Below are 17,299 nucleotides of genomic sequence, written 5' to 3' on the forward strand. Positions count from 1 at the left end.
GCTTGCAATAACCCCAATGACCTGATCAGCCTTCTATCTCCCCTTCATCTAGATTGCCCAATTGCTCAGCAATAGAGACCCTGGGATCCAGGCTTTCCTCACTGTGTCCTGCTTAGGGGAGGGTGATTGGAGCCACCTGGGACTATCCAGTTCCCAAGAGACCCTGCACCTCCGGCTAAACCCTGAGCCCATGCTGCCCACCATGGATGGCGTGGCTGAGTTCTCCGAGTACGTCTCTGAGACCGTGGATGTGCCATCTCCCTTTGACCTGCTGGAGCCCCCCACCTCAGGGGGCTTCCTCAAGCTCTCCAAGCCATGCTGCTACATCTTCCCTGGCGGCCGCGGGGACTCTGCCCTCTTTGCCGTTAATGGTTTCAACATCCTGGTGGATGGTGGCTCTGATCGCAAGTCCTGCTTCTGGAAGCTGGTGCGGCACTTGGACCGCATTGACTCCGTGCTGCTCACACACATCGGGGCAGACAACCTGCCAGGCATCAACGGACTCCTGCAGCGCAAAGTGGCGGAACTGGAGGAGGAGCAGTCCCAGGGCTCTAGCAGCTACAGCGACTGGGTGAAGAACCTCATCTCCCCCGAGCTTGGAGTCGTCTTTTTCAACGTGCCCGATAAGCTGCGGCTGCCTGATGCCTCGCGGAAGGCCAAGCGCAGCATTGAGGAGGCCTGCCTCACTCTGCAGCACTTAAACCGCCTAGGCATCCAGGCCGAGCCCCTCTACCGTGTGGTCAGCAACACCATCGAGCCGCTGACCCTCTTCCACAAGATGGGTGTGGGCCGCCTGGACATGTACGTCCTCAACCCTGTCAAGGATAGCAAGGAGATGCAGTTCCTCATGCAAAAGTGGGCAGGCAACAGTAAAGCTAAGACAGGCATTGTGCTGGCTAATGGGAAGGAGGCTGAGATCTCGGTGCCCTACCTGACCTCCATCACTGCTCTGGTGGTCTGGCTACCAGCCAACCCCACTGAGAAGATTGTGCGCGTGCTTTTTCCAGGGAATGCTCCCCAGAACAAGATCTTGGAGGGCCTGGAAAAGCTTCGACACCTAGACTTCCTGCGCTACCCCGTGGCCACGCAGAAGGAGCTGGCCACTGGGGCTGTGCCTGCCAGCCTCAAACCCAGCAAAATCAAACAGCGGGCTGATAGCAAGGAGAGCCTCAAGGCCACAACCAAGACAGCCGTGGGCAAGCTGGCCAAACGGGAGGAGGTGGCCGAAGAGGGAGCCAAGGAGGCCCGCTCAGAACTGGCCAAGGAGTTAGCCAAGACAGAGAAGAAGGTAAAGGAGTCATCTGAGAAGCCCCCAGAGAAGCCTGCCAAGCCTGAGAGGGTGAGGACAGAGTCGAGTGAGGCACTGAAGGCAGAGAAGCGAAAGCTGATCAAAGACAAGGTGGGGAAGAAGCACCTGAAAGAAAAGATATCAAAGCTGGAAGAGAAAAAAGACAAAGAGAAGAAAGAGATCAAGAAGGAGAGGAAGGAGCTCAAGAAGGATGAAGGAAGGAAGGAGGAAAAGAAGGATGCCAAGAAGGAGGAGAAGAGGAAAGATACCAAACCTGAGGTCAAAAAGATTTCCAAGCCAGACCTGAAGCCCTTTACCCCTGAGGTACGTAAGACCCTCTACAAAGCCAAGGCCCCCGGCAGAGTCAAGATGGAGAAGAGCCGGGCTGCCCGTGGGGAGAAGGAGCTGTCCTCTGAGCCCCGGACACCCCCAGCCCAAAAGGGGGCTGCACCATTCCCAACAAGGGAGCTGGCCTTGTCTTCACCAGAGGATCTCACACAGGACTTCGAGGAGTTGAAGCGTGAGGAGACGGGGTTGCTGGCTGAACAAAGGGACACAGGACTAGGAGAGAAACCACTCCCCCCAGACACTGCAGAGGAGGGACTCCCAAGCACATTGGCCCCGGGGGCACCACCCTCTGTCCCAGGGCTGGAACCAGAAGAGCCTGTGATAAAGGAGAAAGAGGCTGTCCCAGACATCCCTGAGGAACAAGGCAGCAAGGACAGAGGCCCAGACTCTGGGGCTGAAACAGAGAAAGAGAGAGCCCCCTGGGAGGATAAAAAGGCAAAGGAATCAGAGGGGATCCCCGACAGAAAAGAATCCAGAGAGGAAAGTGAACCTGAGGTAAAGGAGGATGTGATAGAGAAGGCCGAGTTAGAGGAAATGGAGGAGCTGCACCCTTCAGACGAGGAGGAAGAGGAAGAGACAAAGGCTGAGGGTTTTTACCAAAAACATAAGCAAGAAGCCTTGCAGGTAACGCCAAGGGGCAGGGAGGCTCTCGGGGTCCAGGAACTAGGACTCCAAGGCAAGGCCCCTGAGAAGGAGACCTCGTCATTCCTAAGTAGCCTGGCCACCCCTGCAGGAGCCACTGAGCACGTCTCTTACATCCAGGACGAGACAATCCCTGGCTACTCAGAGACCGAGCAGACTATCTCGGATGAGGAGATCCATGATGAGCCGGAGGAGCGTGCAGCTCCACCTAGATTTCCTACAGGTACCTATGACCTCCCTGGGCCTGAAGGTCCTGGCCCCTTTGAGGCTAGCCAGCCTGCAGACATTGCTGTTCCCACCACCCCCAGCAAAGGCTATGGAGCGCCAGAGTCGGAACTCACCTACCCCCCCAACATGGTGGCCGCCCCTCTGGCTGAAGAGGAGCATGTGTCCTCGGCCACCTCAATCACTGAGTGTGACAAGCTTTCTTCCTTTGCCACATCTGTGGCTGAGGACCAATCCGTGGCTTCACTCACAGCTCCCCAGACAGAGGAGACAGGTAAGAGCTCCCTGCTGCTTGACACGGTCACAAGCATCCCCTCCTCCCACACGGAAGCCACTCAGGGCCTGGACTATGTGCCATCAGCTGGTACCATCTCACCCACCTCCTCACTGGAAGAAGACAAAGGTTTCAAATCACCACCCTGTGAGGAGTTCTCCGTGACTGGGGAGTCAGAGAAGAGAGGAGAGATTGTACAGAGAGGCTTGTCTGGAGAGAGAGCCGTGGAAGAGGAAGAGGAGGAGACCACAAATGTACAGATGTCTGAGAAACTTCACGATCAGTATGAACCCCTGATGTTTGCTGCCCCTGGCCACACCCTACATCCCGGGGAGCCAGCCGTTGGAGAAGCGGAGGAGCGCTGCCTCAGCCCAGATGACAGCACAGTGAAGATGGCCTCTCCCCCACCATCTGGCCCACCCAGTGCCACCCACACGCCCTTTCATCAGTCCCCAGTGGAAGAAAAGTCTGAGCCCCAAGACTTTCAGGAAGCAGACTCCTGGGGAGATACTAAGCGTACACCAGGTGTGAGCAAGGAAGATGCTGCAGAAGGGACAGTCAAGCCAGGGCCTGAAGAGGGCACACCAGAGGAGGAGGGAACGTTGCCTCCTCCCAGGAGCCCCCAGGCCCAGGAAGCACCCATCAGCATTGTTGGAGGACATGCAGGCTGTACTGTCCAACTGCTGCCAGAAGAGGACAAAGCAATAGTCTTTGAGACTGTGGAGACGGGAGAGCCCACAGGGCCGATTCTGGAAACAGAAGCCCTTCCCAGAGATTTGAGTACATCACACCAAGAACCTGGTGAACCTCAGAAAGATGAGGTGCTCCGGTTTCCTGACCGAGGCCTCTCCCCTGAAGAGGTGGAGTCCCCCTCTGTCCTCGGCGTGGTCTCCCCAGACACTGCCGACCGAGAAGCCGTCCCTAGGTCTCCCTGTGGCCTGACAGAGCAGCACCTACACAAAGACCTTTGGCCACAGGTATCTCCAGAAGACACCCGGTCGCTTTCTCTCTCAGAAGAGAGTCCCAGCAAGGAGACCTCTCTGGATATCTCTTCTAAGCAGCTGTCTCCAGAAAGCCTTGGCACCCTCCAGTTTGGGGAACTAACCCTTGGAAAGGAAGAAAAAGGGCCTCTGATGCAGACTGAGGACACCTCTCACCGCCTAGCCCTTGTGTCTATTCCAGAAGCCCGTGCAGCCACAGTGTCACCTCCCACAGATGGGACCGGTGGATACGCTGCACAGGCAGACGTCACAGATGAGAGCCCTGACAGAAAATTACCTGCCAGCTCCTTCTCTCACTCTACACTGTTGGGAGATGGGAAGCAGTCACCTGGAATGATCACAAGCCCTGGTGAACACATTCTGACACCTGATAGCTCCCTCACCAAGAGTCCTGAGTCCTTGCCAAGCCCTGCCATGGAGGATATTGCCATGGAGTGGGAAGATAAAGTTCCAGAGTTGAAAGACGGACTCCCAGAGCAGAAGGAGAAGGGACCTGAGCCAAAGGATGAAGTCCTACAGCAGAAGGACAAAAGTCTGGAGCAGAAGGATACTGTCACAGAGCAGAAGGGTACAGCCATCTATCGCAAAGATGAGGTTCTGGAAGAAAAGGACAAGGCTGTGGAACAGCAGGATAAGGCTTTGGAACAAAAAGGCAGAGACTTAGAGCATAGGGACACAGCCTTGGAACAAAAGGACAAGGCCCTGGAAGGAAAAGACAAAGACTTAGAACCTAAAGACAGAGACTTAGAACCAAAAGACAAGACCTTGGAACAGGAGGACAAGGTCCCAGGAGAGAAAGATGAAATCTTAGAACAAAAAGTCAGAGACTCTGAACATAAAGACAAGGTTCCAGAGGACAAGGTCCCTGAACTGAAGGGCAAGGCCTTAGAACAGAAAGATGAAGCCCCTGAGCAGGACAAGGCCCTGGAACAGAAGGACAAGGCCTTGGAAAAGAAGGACCAGGCTTTAGAACAAAAATACTTGGCCCTAGAACAGAAGGGTGAAGCTCTGGAACAAAACATTTGTCCAAAGGCTGTTGAACAAAAAGACAAGATTCTGGAAGAGAAGGACAGAACTCAGGAGCAGGAGAGTCCTGTGCAGGAGGATAAAACCATGACACTAAAGGAGAAGATCCTAGAGGAAAAATCTCCAGAAAAAGTCAATGCTGTGGGACAGAAGGAAGAAGCTCTGCTGGAGAAGACCAAAGCTCTGGGGCTGGAAGAGAGCCCAGTGCAGGAGGACAAGGCCCGGGAGCAGGACGAGAAGTACTGGAAGGAGCAGGACGTGGTCCAGGAGTGGCAAGAAACATCTCCAGCCAGAGGAGAGCCAGCTGGAGAACAGAAGGAGCCTGCCCGGACATGGGAGGACACATCTCCTGAGCAGGAGGACAGGTACTGGAGGGGCACAGAGGATGTGGTCCTGGAACAGGACACATACTGGAGGGAGCTGAGCTGTGAGCGGAAGGTCTGGTTCCCTCATGAGCTGGGCGGCCAGGGGGCCCGGCCACGGTTCACAGAAGAGCGGGAGAGCACTTTCCTCGATGAGGGGCCGGATGATGAGCAGGAAGTGCCCCCCTTGGAGCCTACACCCAAGAGTCCCTGGGCCTCAGACTTTAAGGGCTTCCAGGAGCCCTCACCACAGAAGGAGCTGGAGGTGGAGCGCTGGCTTGCTGAGTCACCAGTTGGGCTGCCACCAGAGGAAGAGGACAAGCTGACTCGCTCCCCTTTTGAGATCATCTCTCCTCCGGCCTCCCCACCTGAGATGGTTGGACAGAGGGTTCCGCCAGCCACAGGACAAGAGAGCCCTATCCCAGAGCCTAAGCCCATGCCACCCATGAGGAATGAGCCCACCACCCCGTCATGGCTGGCTGACATCCCACCATGGGTGCCCAAGGACAGACCCCTGCCCCCTGCACCCCTGTCCCCAGCTCCAGCTCCCCCAACACCTGCCCCACAGCCACTCACTCCTGCGCCCTTCTCTTGGGACACAGCCGAGTATGACAGTGTGGTGGCTGCAGTGCAGGAGGGGGCAGCTGAGTTGGAAGGCGGGCCGTACTCCCCCCTAGGGAAGGACTACCGCAAGGCTGAAGGGGAAAGGGAAGAAGAAGGTGGGGTTGGGGTTCCTGACAGCAGCCCCCTCGGGTCAAAGGTCCCAGAGGCCAGCGCGAGCCTTGCCTCTAAGGAGCCCGAGCAGACCGAGCCAGAGCAGAGAGAGCCCACACCCTATCCCGATGAGCGAAGCTTCCAGTACGCAGACATCTATGAGCAGATGATGCTCACTGGGCTGGGCCCTGCATGCCCCACTAGAGAGCCTCCACTTGGAGCAGCTGGGGATTGGCCCCCACACATCTCAGCCAAGGAGGAGGCTGCTGGCCAATGCACATCTGCAGAGAAGGAGCTTTCATCTCCTGTCTCACCCCATCGCCTCCAATTCGACACTCCAACCTTCAGCTATGCAGCTCTGGCGGGACCCACCGTACCCCCCAAGCAGGAGCCTGAGCCAGGGCCAAGCGTGGATCCCAGCCTCACCCCACCTGCAATACCCCCCCGTGCTCCTATCCCCCAGAGCAAAGGCCCAAGCCCCCCACTTAATGGTAACATCCTGAGCCATAGCCCAGATAGGAGAACCCCATCCCCCAAGGAACCAGGCCGTGGTCACTGGGATGACAGCACGAGTGACTTGGAGCTGGAGAAGGGGGCTCGGGAGCAGCCTGAGAAAGAGGCCCAGTCCCCAAGTCCCCCGCAGCCCATGCCTGCAGGCCCCTCCGCCCTGTGGCCTGAAAGTGAGGCACATACCAGCCCTTCCTTGGACTCCCACCTGGGTCCTGCCCGACCCAGCCTGGACTTCCCTGCATCAGCCTTTGGCTTCTCCTCATTGCAGCCAGCTCCTCCACAGCTGCCCTCTCCAGCAGAACCCCGATCGGCACCCTGTGGGTCCCTTGCCTTCTCTGGTGACCGAGCTTTGGCTCTGGCTCCAGGGCCCCCCACCAGAGCCCGGCATGATGAGTACCTAGAAGTGACCAAGGCCCCCAGCCTGGACTCTTCACTGCCCCAGCTCCCATCACCCAGCTCTCCCGGGGCCCCTCTCTCCAGTCTTCCGCGACCTGCCTCACCAGCCCTATCTGAAGGCTCCTCTTCTGAGGCCACCACACCTGTGATGTCGAGTGTGGCTGAGCGCTTCCCTCCCGGCCTGGAGGCTGCAGAACAAGGGTCTGTAGAGCTGGTCCCAGGAATGGAACCAGCTGCCCATGGCCTCTGGGACCTCACTGCTCTGAGCCCAGCACCTCCAGCTTCACTGGACCTGGCCCCAGCTCTGGCTCCAAGCCTGCCTGGAGACATGGATGAGGGCACCCTGCCCTGCCGCCTGGAGTGCTCAGGGGCAGCCACCAAGAAGCCAAGCCCCTTACAGGGCCCCTCCAGGGATCGTGCCACCAATGGCCCAACTGAAACCAGCCCCAAGCCCCCAGGCCCTGCCCCAGCTGAGGCTGAGAAAGGAAAGGCTGAGGCCTGTCCCGCCTGGGAACGTGGGGCCTGGCCTGAGGGAGCCGAGAGGAGCTCCAGGCCTGACACGCTGCTCTCCCCGGAGCAGCCACGGTGCCCTGGAGGGGCCTCTGGAGACCAACCTAGAAGTGTCTCCCCTGAGATGGAGGCTGGGCCCCAGGGATGTGCTGCTGAGCCCCGGCCGCATCGTGGGGAGCTCTCTCCGTCCTTCCTGAACCCACCTCTGCCTCAATCCACGGATGACAGTGACCTCTTAACTGAGGAAGCTCGGCTGGTAGGGAGAGGGGGGCGGCGTCGGGTGGGGGCTGCAGGGGCCACAGGGGGCCCCTGCCCCGTGGCAGATGAGACACCCCCGACGTCAGTCAGCGACTCGGGCTCCTCGCAGTCAGATTCTGACGTTCCACCAGAAACTGAGGAGTGTCCATCCATCACAGCTGAGGCAGCCCTCGACTCAGATGAAGATGGGGACTTCCTGCCTGTGGACAAAGCTGGTGGGTTTAGTGGGACTCACCATCCCAGGCCTGGCCATGACCCACCCCCTATCCCCCAGCCAGACCCTCGCCCAGCCCCTCCCCGCCCTGACGTGTGCATGGCTGACCCCGAGGGGCTCAGCTCAGAGTCTGGAAGGGTAGAGAGGCTACGGGAGAAGGAGAAGACACAGGGGAGAGTCGGCCGCAGGGCCACAGGCAGGGCCAAGCCAGCGTCTCCTGCCCAGCGTCTGGATCTTCGGGGAAAACGCTCACCCACCCCTGGTAAAGGGACTGCAGATCGAGCATCCCGGGTGCCACCCCGACCACGCAGCACTCCAAGCCAGGTCACCCCAGCAGAGGAAAAGGATGGACACAGCCCCATGTCCAAAGGCCTAATCAATGGACTCAAGGCAGGACCAAGTAAGTATAACATGGAAAGTGGGAGAGATTGTGGTTTGGGGCTGGGTGTGGCTGGTCAAGGGCTCCAGTGGAAGAGAGGGAGGGTGGGAGGGAAGAAGAAGGTTGCCAAAAGAGTTCTGCTTTCCCTCTACAATGAGTTCTGTGTTGTCTCTACAGCGGCCTTGGGTTCCAAGGGCAGCTCTGGCCCCCCTGTATATGTGGATCTTGCCTACATCCCGAATCATTGCAGTGGCAAGACTGCTGACCTTGACTTCTTCCGACGAGTGCGTGCATCCTACTATGTGGTCAGTGGGAATGACCCTGCCAATGGCGAGCCGAGCCGGGCTGTGCTGGACGCCCTGCTGGAGGGCAAGGCCCAGTGGGGGGAGAATCTTCAGGTGAGTGGCAAGAAGCACCAAGGAGGTAGTCTGGTCAAACTTTACTCAGAGGCAGCAATGGAACACAGTCTCTATTTATAAAAGGACTGAGGGGCACTTCCCTGGTGGTCCAGTGGTTAAGACTCTGCGCTTCCACTGCAGGGGGCGCAGGTTTGATCCCTGGTTGGGGAACTGACATCCTGCATGTCGCGCAGCGCGGCCAAAAAAATAAATAAAACATAATAAAATACAAGGACTGAGTTCTTTCTCCGGGAGTGGGACTACATCCTGGACCATCAGGTGCCCCATCCCCCGACTTCACATCCTCACCTCAGGCATGTCTTGTCTCCCACCTAGGTAACTCTGATCCCTACTCACGACACGGAGGTGACTCGTGAGTGGTACCAGCAGACTCATGAGCAGCAGCAACAACTGAACGTTCTGGTCCTGGCGAGCAGCAGCACCGTGGTCATGCAGGATGAGTCCTTCCCAGCCTGCAAGATTGAGTTCTGAAAGAACCACTCTCCCTTCCCCAAGGATCTGCTCCCACAACCCCCTTAGAGAATGGCTAATGCTGAGTCCTTTGGGGTTGAGGGACATGGGAGTTGAGGGGGGCGAGGGGGACAGGATGTCTAGTGGGAACTTAGGCTGGACTAAACGGGAGGGGTTGTGCCTCCCCTTCATCCATGCCTGAAAGGAGTCTCAAAACCAAAGGTAACAGGATTAGGATAGGGGGAGGGTGCAAAATTAGGATACAAGGTCATATGATGCCTGAGAACCCTGGAGTGACACCCTCTCTTAGCACTGCCTAATGCTGGTGTTGGGTGGGGAGTGAGGATGGATCTCAGAGAGCAACCTCCTCCCTCATGGAGGGAGATCATATCCCCAACCCCAAGGACCTCTTTATCTTAATCTATGTATTTAGCATCCCAAGGAAGGATTTCCAATAGTAATTTATGTGACCTGGGGGCAGGATACTGTCAGTGAGGTTGCCAGAGCTGCATCCTTTCCTCCATCTCCCATTCCCTTCCCCACCAGAGTCTGGGTCCCAGCAGGGTTCTGGGGGTATGCTGCTGCTACACTGTCCCACTGCTTCTCTCCGTATCTGAATGTTTCAATCCAAAACTTGAAGCTCTTTTGACCAACAGATTGGTGAGAGAAGAAAGGAGCTTATCCTCCCGGCCCCTGCTTCATACCATTCACATCCCAGAGCTGTGCCCAGACCAGGCCTACTGGGCAGCACAAAGGAGCAAGGAGAGCCCAGCCCCAATCGCAGACTTCTTCCAAGCTCCCTGACCTTATGAAGTTTTCACCCACCCATTCCAACTCTCCTGATCCCTTCTCATACCTGCTTGGCTTATCTGCATGTGGTCACCTGCTGTGGCCTGGTGTGTAATGGGTTAAAAAGCCACTGCCTGACATCCTAACATTTGACACCCCAGCAACGTGTGACTCCCCCAACATTCCACTATGCCATCCTGCAGCTGAAATGGGAACGCTGGCTGCTTTTCCAGCCCCAGACTCTTGGACAGAGGATCGGGGAGGTGGAGGCCATGCCAGAGGACTTGGGGAAAATGAGAGGGAGGAAGGAAAGAGGGAGAGGAAGCTGAGCTAGGTCTTAACTCCTACTGAGTGAGATGAAAACAGGCCGAAAATACCACCCCAGGAGAGGACCTCACCCCAAGCAAGCCAATAAGCAGCCCTGCCAGACGACTGCAGGACTGAGAAATCCAGACGCTCTTCAGGGCTCAGCTTCTCTGCCAAATGACTGTGTGGAAACCAAAACGAGACCACCTGTGTTCTTCCTAGCTCCCACCCTCTCGTGCTGCTGTGCTCTGCTCCCTCCCACACGTCCCTGCTACAGTTCCCAGCTGCTGTGACGGAGCCACCTCCAACTCTAACAATAAATCAAGTTCATTACAGACGCCGTAGTGCTGCTTAGGCCTTTTCTGACTCCACACGTTGCTTAGTTGCTGGGCCCTGGCTTCTAACTCTCTGCTTCTACCAGCATGGTCATTTATCTTGATGCCTTTGATGACTGGAAGCAGTTCCAGGACCCAGGGAAGCCAGAGAATATAGGGCAGGTGAAGGGAGAAAAAGTTATGGGAAGCCAGCATTATTTCTGAAAATAGGTGAGAATGCCCAAGTATGGGTAATAGGAACTGAGGGTGGGGACATATATTTGGTGTGGGGGAGGAAAGAAAGGCAGGGGGCCTCCTGGGAAGGGGATCTGCATACCATGGGGTCAAGAGCTAAGGACCGAATAACCAGCATCAGATACCTTGTGTAGGAGAACACCAAAGAGGTAAGGAATTGAGGGGCCCTAAGAGATCCAGAGCCTATTGAGGTTGTAAACAGCTTTCACCTGTGCAGTCAGGCTTTCCATGAAGTATCATAAAATGTTGGATTTTCCTCTGCAGTGAAACCCTTTATAGTCCTGGGTATGTCAGGAAAGGCCAAGTTGTGAATGTGAATACATGCGGAGGGGGATATTCCAGCCCCCCTAGTGTTCTAGGCTTTCCCAGTGTAAAGACATCAAGGGGGTAAAGAAAGCACACGCCGTTTATATCAACTCCTGACACTCACTCCCAAGCATCAGTTAAAAATTAAGAGGGTGATTCCAACGATCTGGTGAGAAGGCACTGTACCCTTTGGTGCTTCACAGAGATAGAACCTCTCTTCCCGGTAACACTATTTATTTAAGAAATTTTGGGATTGTAGGCTGATTGCCATAGGGACCTCCTGGGATGTTTAATCTCCATATTTTTAAGGTCCATTCCTGCTCAACTACAATGGCTTTTGACTGGTTCAGATTAATTCAGTCACAGACTTGACTGACCTACAGTCATTCATTCTTTTTTTTTTTAAATATTTATTTATTTGGTTGTGCCAGGTCTTAGTTGTGGCTCGCAGACTCCTTAGTTGCAGCACAGGTGCTCCTTAGTTGCGGCCAGCAGCCTCCTTAGTTGTGGCATGCGAACTCTTAGTTGCAGCATGCATGTGGGATCTAGTTCCCTGACCAGGGATTGAACCCCGACCCCCTGCATTGGGAGCACAGAGTCTTAACCACTGTGCCGCCAGGGAAGTCCCCAGTCATTCATTCTTGAATTCACAAGGACATACATCATCACCACCATTATTATGGTTGACTATTCTCATTATTTTATATTTATTGAGCACTCATAATGTTCCGGCCCCCAACTCCAATGACCACATTACCCCTCCTACTCACCCCCATCCCCATCCCCATCCCCAGATCTTTGGGAAAAGCTTCATAATCACACCTGGCCTTAAAGACACAATGATATGAGGACAAATCCTATGGGGACCCTGGAGTATTTGGTCTTTGGCCAGTCTGTCCCTGACTTGACTACAGAAATATATATATAATCTTTGCTCATGTCTGTACAATACTGATCTCTGCTGATTGCTTAAAATAGAACCTGATTTTTCTCTACTACAATATCTCCTAAGCCATATAGTCCCACAACAAAAGGAGGCCCAGCTTTACAGATTGGCCAAGAACCCCCAGAGCATTTTAAGTAGTTACTCTGAAATTTTCACAGCAATCTAATACCTATTTTTCCCTAGAGCTATTGCCCAGAGGAACAGGACTAGGGCAGAGAGGGCACCTGGGGATGATATGGAAACATCCATAAGCCCAATCTAAAAATTTGTGGCCATGATGGGTATTTGTTTGGGAAAGGAACTCTTTTTTCCCAGACATTTCAGACAGCCATCCTGGGCCCACCTGAGGATACTAACAAAGACAAGAGTCCCCTGAATGCGCATATGGTCTAAGGGTACCTTGAAAAGTTGTGAATATTTTCCAGAAAAGTAGAGACCTTGGAGTCCCCTTTTGCACTTGCTATCCCCAGGTGTTGTCTTCAGCAGTTAAGTGGCAGTTCCTTTACCAATCTGGGATTTCCTGGGATGATCAGAGAAAGTTAGGTAATGATAGACCCATTTACCTCTTGAAGGAAATCGTTTTCAAGTCTAATGGCTGGGTGAGAAGTCAACAGCTGCTTTAACCTGAAGTTGGCTCCTCCCCAAGCCCAGCTCTGGCACAGGTATGCTTCATGCCAAGAGGACAGCTTCCTCAGACACCTCTGGTGAGATCCAAGGCCTTAATGCTGGCGGGTGAGTTAGCCAACAGAAAAATTTGCTAGCTCAAATGTCTGGTATAGTGTGACACCACTAATGAGAAAATGATTAATCACATGTTGCTGGTGGAAGGGGTGAGTTCTGGTCACAGGCTAGAGACTGGCTCTGAGGGTTTACATTGCTAGATGGATACTGGACTTCAGGAACATCCTCTCCAGACAGCTGGTCAATCAACTCAGGGACCACATAGGACTGCTGCTGATTCACCTCCTCTGGGACCTCCTGGACATGCAGATCACCCTCCCCAGGGAACTCTTGGGATGGTTTATCAACCTCTGGGATGTCCTGAGACAACAAAATGATTGCAGAAGCCTCTTGGGCCAGCCTGCCAATGTCCCCAGAGAATTCCTGGCATGGCTGGCTGAGCTCCTCAGGGATCCCTTGGGCTGGTTTGCCGACTTCCATGAGGATTTCCTGGGCCAGGCCACCAACCCCTACAGGTAACCCAGGGACCCGCCTGCCAACCTCCACAGGGGCCCCCTGGCGTGGCTGGTTGACCTCCTCAGAGTTCTCCTGGCAAAGCTCGCAAGCTTCCTCAGAGACTTTCTGGTACAGTAGGCTGGCATTCTGGCATGGTTGGCTGATCTGAGGGACCTCCTGGCATGTCTGGTTAACATCATCATGGTTCTCCTGGCATGGCTGGCTGATGTCAGGGACTTCCTGGCATGGCTGGCTGACCTCTTCAGGGATGTTCTGGCATGGTTGGCTGACCTCCTCAGCAACCTTCTGGCATGGCTGGCTGGTTTCCACAGGTGGTTCCTGTGGGGACTGGTTTCGTTCAAAAGGCTCTTGTTCCCCTTCTATGGGGAGCTCTTGTGCTCCATTCCCAATGGTCTCCTGCAGCAGCCCAAGGCCTTGATGTTCTTCAGTCACATGTGAATTTAGGGAGGGGTGATCACTGAAGCCAAAATGGCAGTTACCATCCACTGCAGTAGGGGAGGAAGGACCAGCGCTGGACACAGTGCTGGAAGGGCCACTGCTGTCTGCAAAGCAAAGTCAGGAGACCAAGTCAGACAAGATGGAAGAGTAGGTTCTATGTATGTAGTTCAAATGCCAGAACAGACGGCCTATATTACTCATGTCTTCGGGAAAGAGGGTCTGAATTCTTCTTAAGTTATGCAGAGACTCCTAAGTTAGCCTAGCCCAGGAACCGTTGCTTTGGCCTAAGGTATACTACAGGAGTGGCACTAAGGGACATCTAAGACTTCAGGAGACAGTGCTGAGGCCCACTTCATCCAGTTCTTTCATAAATGTACCCCCATTCCAACTCCAAATTCCCATGGCCCCTCATTCTTACTTTGGAGGCATATGAACACTTCATACCAGTGGTTCATAATTAGGGTTACATACCAAAATTATGGGAAATTTTTTAAAAAAATAGATATTTCCAGATTCCATCTCCAGAGATTCTAATTCTACATTTAGGGTAAAGGTGTGGGATGTTGAAACACTCCCAGTTAAATCTGATGTATATCTTTTGTTAAGAATTATTTCTTTAAAACACATTTCTGGGGCAGAGGTAACCTTTATTTACTGCCCAAGAGACAAGTAAGCAGGAAAATGTAGAAAAACTTTGTGAATCAGAATAATAGGAAGGAAAATGATTTACTCAAAGATGGAAGACTGCCATGAAATCTCTAAATGGCGGCAGTTCTTTTATTTTTTTTTAATGGCAGCAGTTCTTAATTAACCTTTCTGGGGGTCACTGACCCCCTTTGAAATTCTAATGAAAGTCATGGACTATCTTCCCAGGAAAATGTACATATGGATATTCCCCCTCATCTTTACATATAATTCCTGGGGTTCATAGACTTTACCCTGAAATCCATCTACAGATCCAGGGTTAAGACCCTGTAAGTCTTGGGACATACAGTGTTACAGGCTTATGGATATTATATACATATAAAATACAAAAACTAATTCCTAGATCTTGACAGTAGTAAATGAAGGCCTTAGAGTCTTCAGTTACACTGTGGGACAACTCCTACCCCAACTTCTACCTCTTCATTAATCTCTAGTAGGAGACTAATCTACTTTTCCCTTTGTAAATATCATACTAATTGATGGTACTGTAGCTTTAAAGCACTCTGATATCAATAATGATAGATTTTGGAAATCGGGGACACCTGAATAGCTTGTCATCAATGAGAACCAGGGAAGTTGGTAAACCTGAGTCTGCAAAGGCTCCAACAGTCATTGAGTTTAAGGAATGCCAGCTATCTCTTTTCTGTAAAGCAGGGGTTCCCAGCAGCACCCCCCCCTTCCGAGGCCTGTTAGGAACCAGGCCGCACAGCAGGAGGTGAGCGGTGGGCTAGCAAAGAAGCTTCATCTGCCAGCCGCTTGCCATCGCTCCCTATCACTCCATTACCGCCTGAACCATGCCCCTCCCCACTGGTCCGTGGAAAAATTGTCTTCCACGAAACCAGTCCCTGATACCAAAAAGGTTGGGGACCGCTGCAGTAAAGGATTATATGAGGCATGCTTCAAGTGGAAAAAAAAAAAAAAAGAGGAATGTGGTTTGGGGCCAACAAGGCCTATTTAGGGCAGACAGACAGACCCTAAAGAAAATGTTTACCAGTGAGGCTATACATCTGATACTGAGATTTAAAAAAGAAGAAAACGTGTAAGCTGAGTTCACCCAAGGATAGAAGTAGCCTTAATATTTAGCTAGTAGTTTGATTCCGACAAATCAAAGAGTTCAGACAGAAACAGAAGTTGAAGAAAGATAAGATTTCTAGGGCACAGAACCTATAAACACTATTGGACAGAGGTAAAAGGACCAATGGCAAGGGGAATATAGGATAATCTGAAATTCAGGGGAAGAATTCTTGGTGTCAGGAAGGAAAGTTCCTTCTGCATAGAGGGTGCTAGGAGAAGGGCAAAATTCTACAACTGTTTGCCCCAATGCTAAAAATATGAATCTTTGCTTCAGTTCTATCCAATTAAAATAATGTTTGATTTTAGATAGTCCCTGGAGGTAGGACGAATAAGGGAAGGATTCTTCCATTGCCAGTGTCTCTGGGCCTTATCCCCTGTCTGGTCACCACTGGTATCTCTCCCCCTCTACAATTACCCTAAGAACTCCTTGTGGCTCCACTGTTCACACTGTTACCAAGGATAAATAGTGATAGGCTAGAGATTATAAAGAAGAGATGGGAAAAAGCAGCACCTGAACTTGAACTTACAAATGAGAACAGACACCTTGAAAGAAGGGACAGGTAGAAAGTAGTAGCAGATTCTAGTTTCTTTTTCCCAGCTTTTCTATATATCTAGGTTTCCTCCCAAGTCATTTTTACTGAGAAAGCTGTAGAGACCAAATGGGGACTTGAGAAGAATGCAGCCTTCATCTTTTCTTCCCTAAAGGACCCTCTGAGCCACTATCATTAAGGAGCGCCTCCAAGGAGATAGAGGGCACATGGAGGACAGAGGCGACGGATGAGAGAGAATAAACAGATCCGCCCTTCATCTTGGAAACAGCAAGTGCAACTGCTTCCCTGCCTGGTTACTCCTGGTCCTTCAACCCTCATCTTTGTTTCCCTCCTGTGACGAGTCTCTTATTCACCAATCCCTCCATTCCCTCTTGGCCTTCTCTAGGCAGTTCCAAAACAATTACTTACACCAAGGGGGCTTTTCAGAGCGCTGCCGGAGTTGCAGGGTAGGTGAATGAAGAGTGCGAGGTGGAGAAAACAGGCTATCAGAGGTCTGGTTGCTGTGCATAGAGTCAAAGAGGGCTGGACAGGTGAGGGAGAGAGAGGGAAGAAAAAAAAAGGCTATGAGGAAGAATTCAAGAACCACAGGTTGTCAATATAAGTGAAAACCAACTTACGCTTCCTCAGACTGAGAAGTAGCATTTCCTAGGGACCCTTCATACAAACCATTTTTAATATTTTAAACTTTATATTATGAATATTGTCAAACATATTTTTTAAAAAGTAGTTGAGGGACTTCTCTGGTGGCGCAGTGGTTAAGAATCCACCTGCTGGGACTTCCCTGGTGGTCCCGTGGTTAAGATGCCGTGCGTCCAATGCAGGGGGTGCGGGTTCAAACCCTAGTCAGGGAACTAAGATCCCACATGCTGTGTGGCCAAAAAAAAAAGAAAGAATCCACCTGCCAATGCAGGGGACACGGGTTCATCCCTGGTCTGGGAAGATCCCACATGCCGTGGAGCAACTAAGCCCATGCGCCACAACTACTGAACCTGCGCTCTAGAGCCCGCGAGCCACAACTACTGAGCCCAAATGGCACAACTACTGAAGCCCATGCTCCTAGAGCCCGTGCTCCGCAACAAGAGAAGCCACTGCAATGAGGAGCCCGCGCACTGCAAGGAAGAGTAGTGCCCGCTTGCAGCAGCTAGAAAAAGCCCGTGCCCAGCAACGAAGACCCAATGCAGCCAAAAATAAATAAATATATTTAAAAAAAATAAAAGTAGTTGAAAGACTAGTACAATCAATACCTATATATTCATCTCCTATATTTAACATGTTAACATCTTGCCGTATTTGTTTCATCTATTTCTTCATGCTGAAGTTCTTTAAAATAAATGACGAATAGTATGAGACATTTCACCTCTAAATGCTTCAGTATTCATTTCTAAAATATAAGGAATTTTCC

The 17,299-nt window shown here is 52.5% G+C and overlaps 2 protein-coding genes across 24 annotated transcripts in view; one reads left to right on the forward strand and one right to left on the reverse strand.

Moving 5' to 3' along the window:
• The window catches only part of MAP1A (microtubule associated protein 1A), a 20,416-nt gene extending 9,968 nt beyond the window's left edge, over window positions 1–10,448 (forward strand). Inside the window, exons 5-7 of the mRNA XM_067744959.1 lie at window positions 53–8,168; window positions 8,325–8,545; window positions 8,882–10,448. Of these exons, the coding sequence (XP_067601060.1) occupies window positions 53–8,168; window positions 8,325–8,545; window positions 8,882–9,037 (8,493 nt within the window). The 3' untranslated portion in view covers window positions 9,038–10,448. The remainder of the gene's footprint in view (window positions 1–52; window positions 8,169–8,324; window positions 8,546–8,881) is intronic.
• Window positions 10,449–10,684: 236 nt separating this feature from the next.
• The window catches only part of PPIP5K1 (diphosphoinositol pentakisphosphate kinase 1), a 50,431-nt gene continuing 43,816 nt past the window's right edge, over window positions 10,685–17,299 (reverse strand). For all 23 annotated transcript variants that reach the window (XM_067745074.1, XM_067745098.1, XM_067745232.1 and 20 more), the window contains 2 exons: window positions 16,306–16,419; window positions 10,685–13,671 (listed from right to left, as the gene is read on the reverse strand). In XM_067745074.1, the coding sequence (XP_067601175.1) occupies window positions 12,737–13,671; window positions 16,306–16,419 (1,049 nt within the window). In that variant the 3' untranslated portion in view covers window positions 10,685–12,736. The remainder of the gene's footprint in view (window positions 13,672–16,305; window positions 16,420–17,299) is intronic.

This window comes from Pseudorca crassidens, chromosome 1 (genome assembly GCF_039906515.1).
Source record: "Pseudorca crassidens isolate mPseCra1 chromosome 1, mPseCra1.hap1, whole genome shotgun sequence".
In the NCBI taxonomy this organism is placed as follows: Eukaryota; Metazoa; Chordata; class Mammalia; order Artiodactyla; family Delphinidae; genus Pseudorca; species Pseudorca crassidens.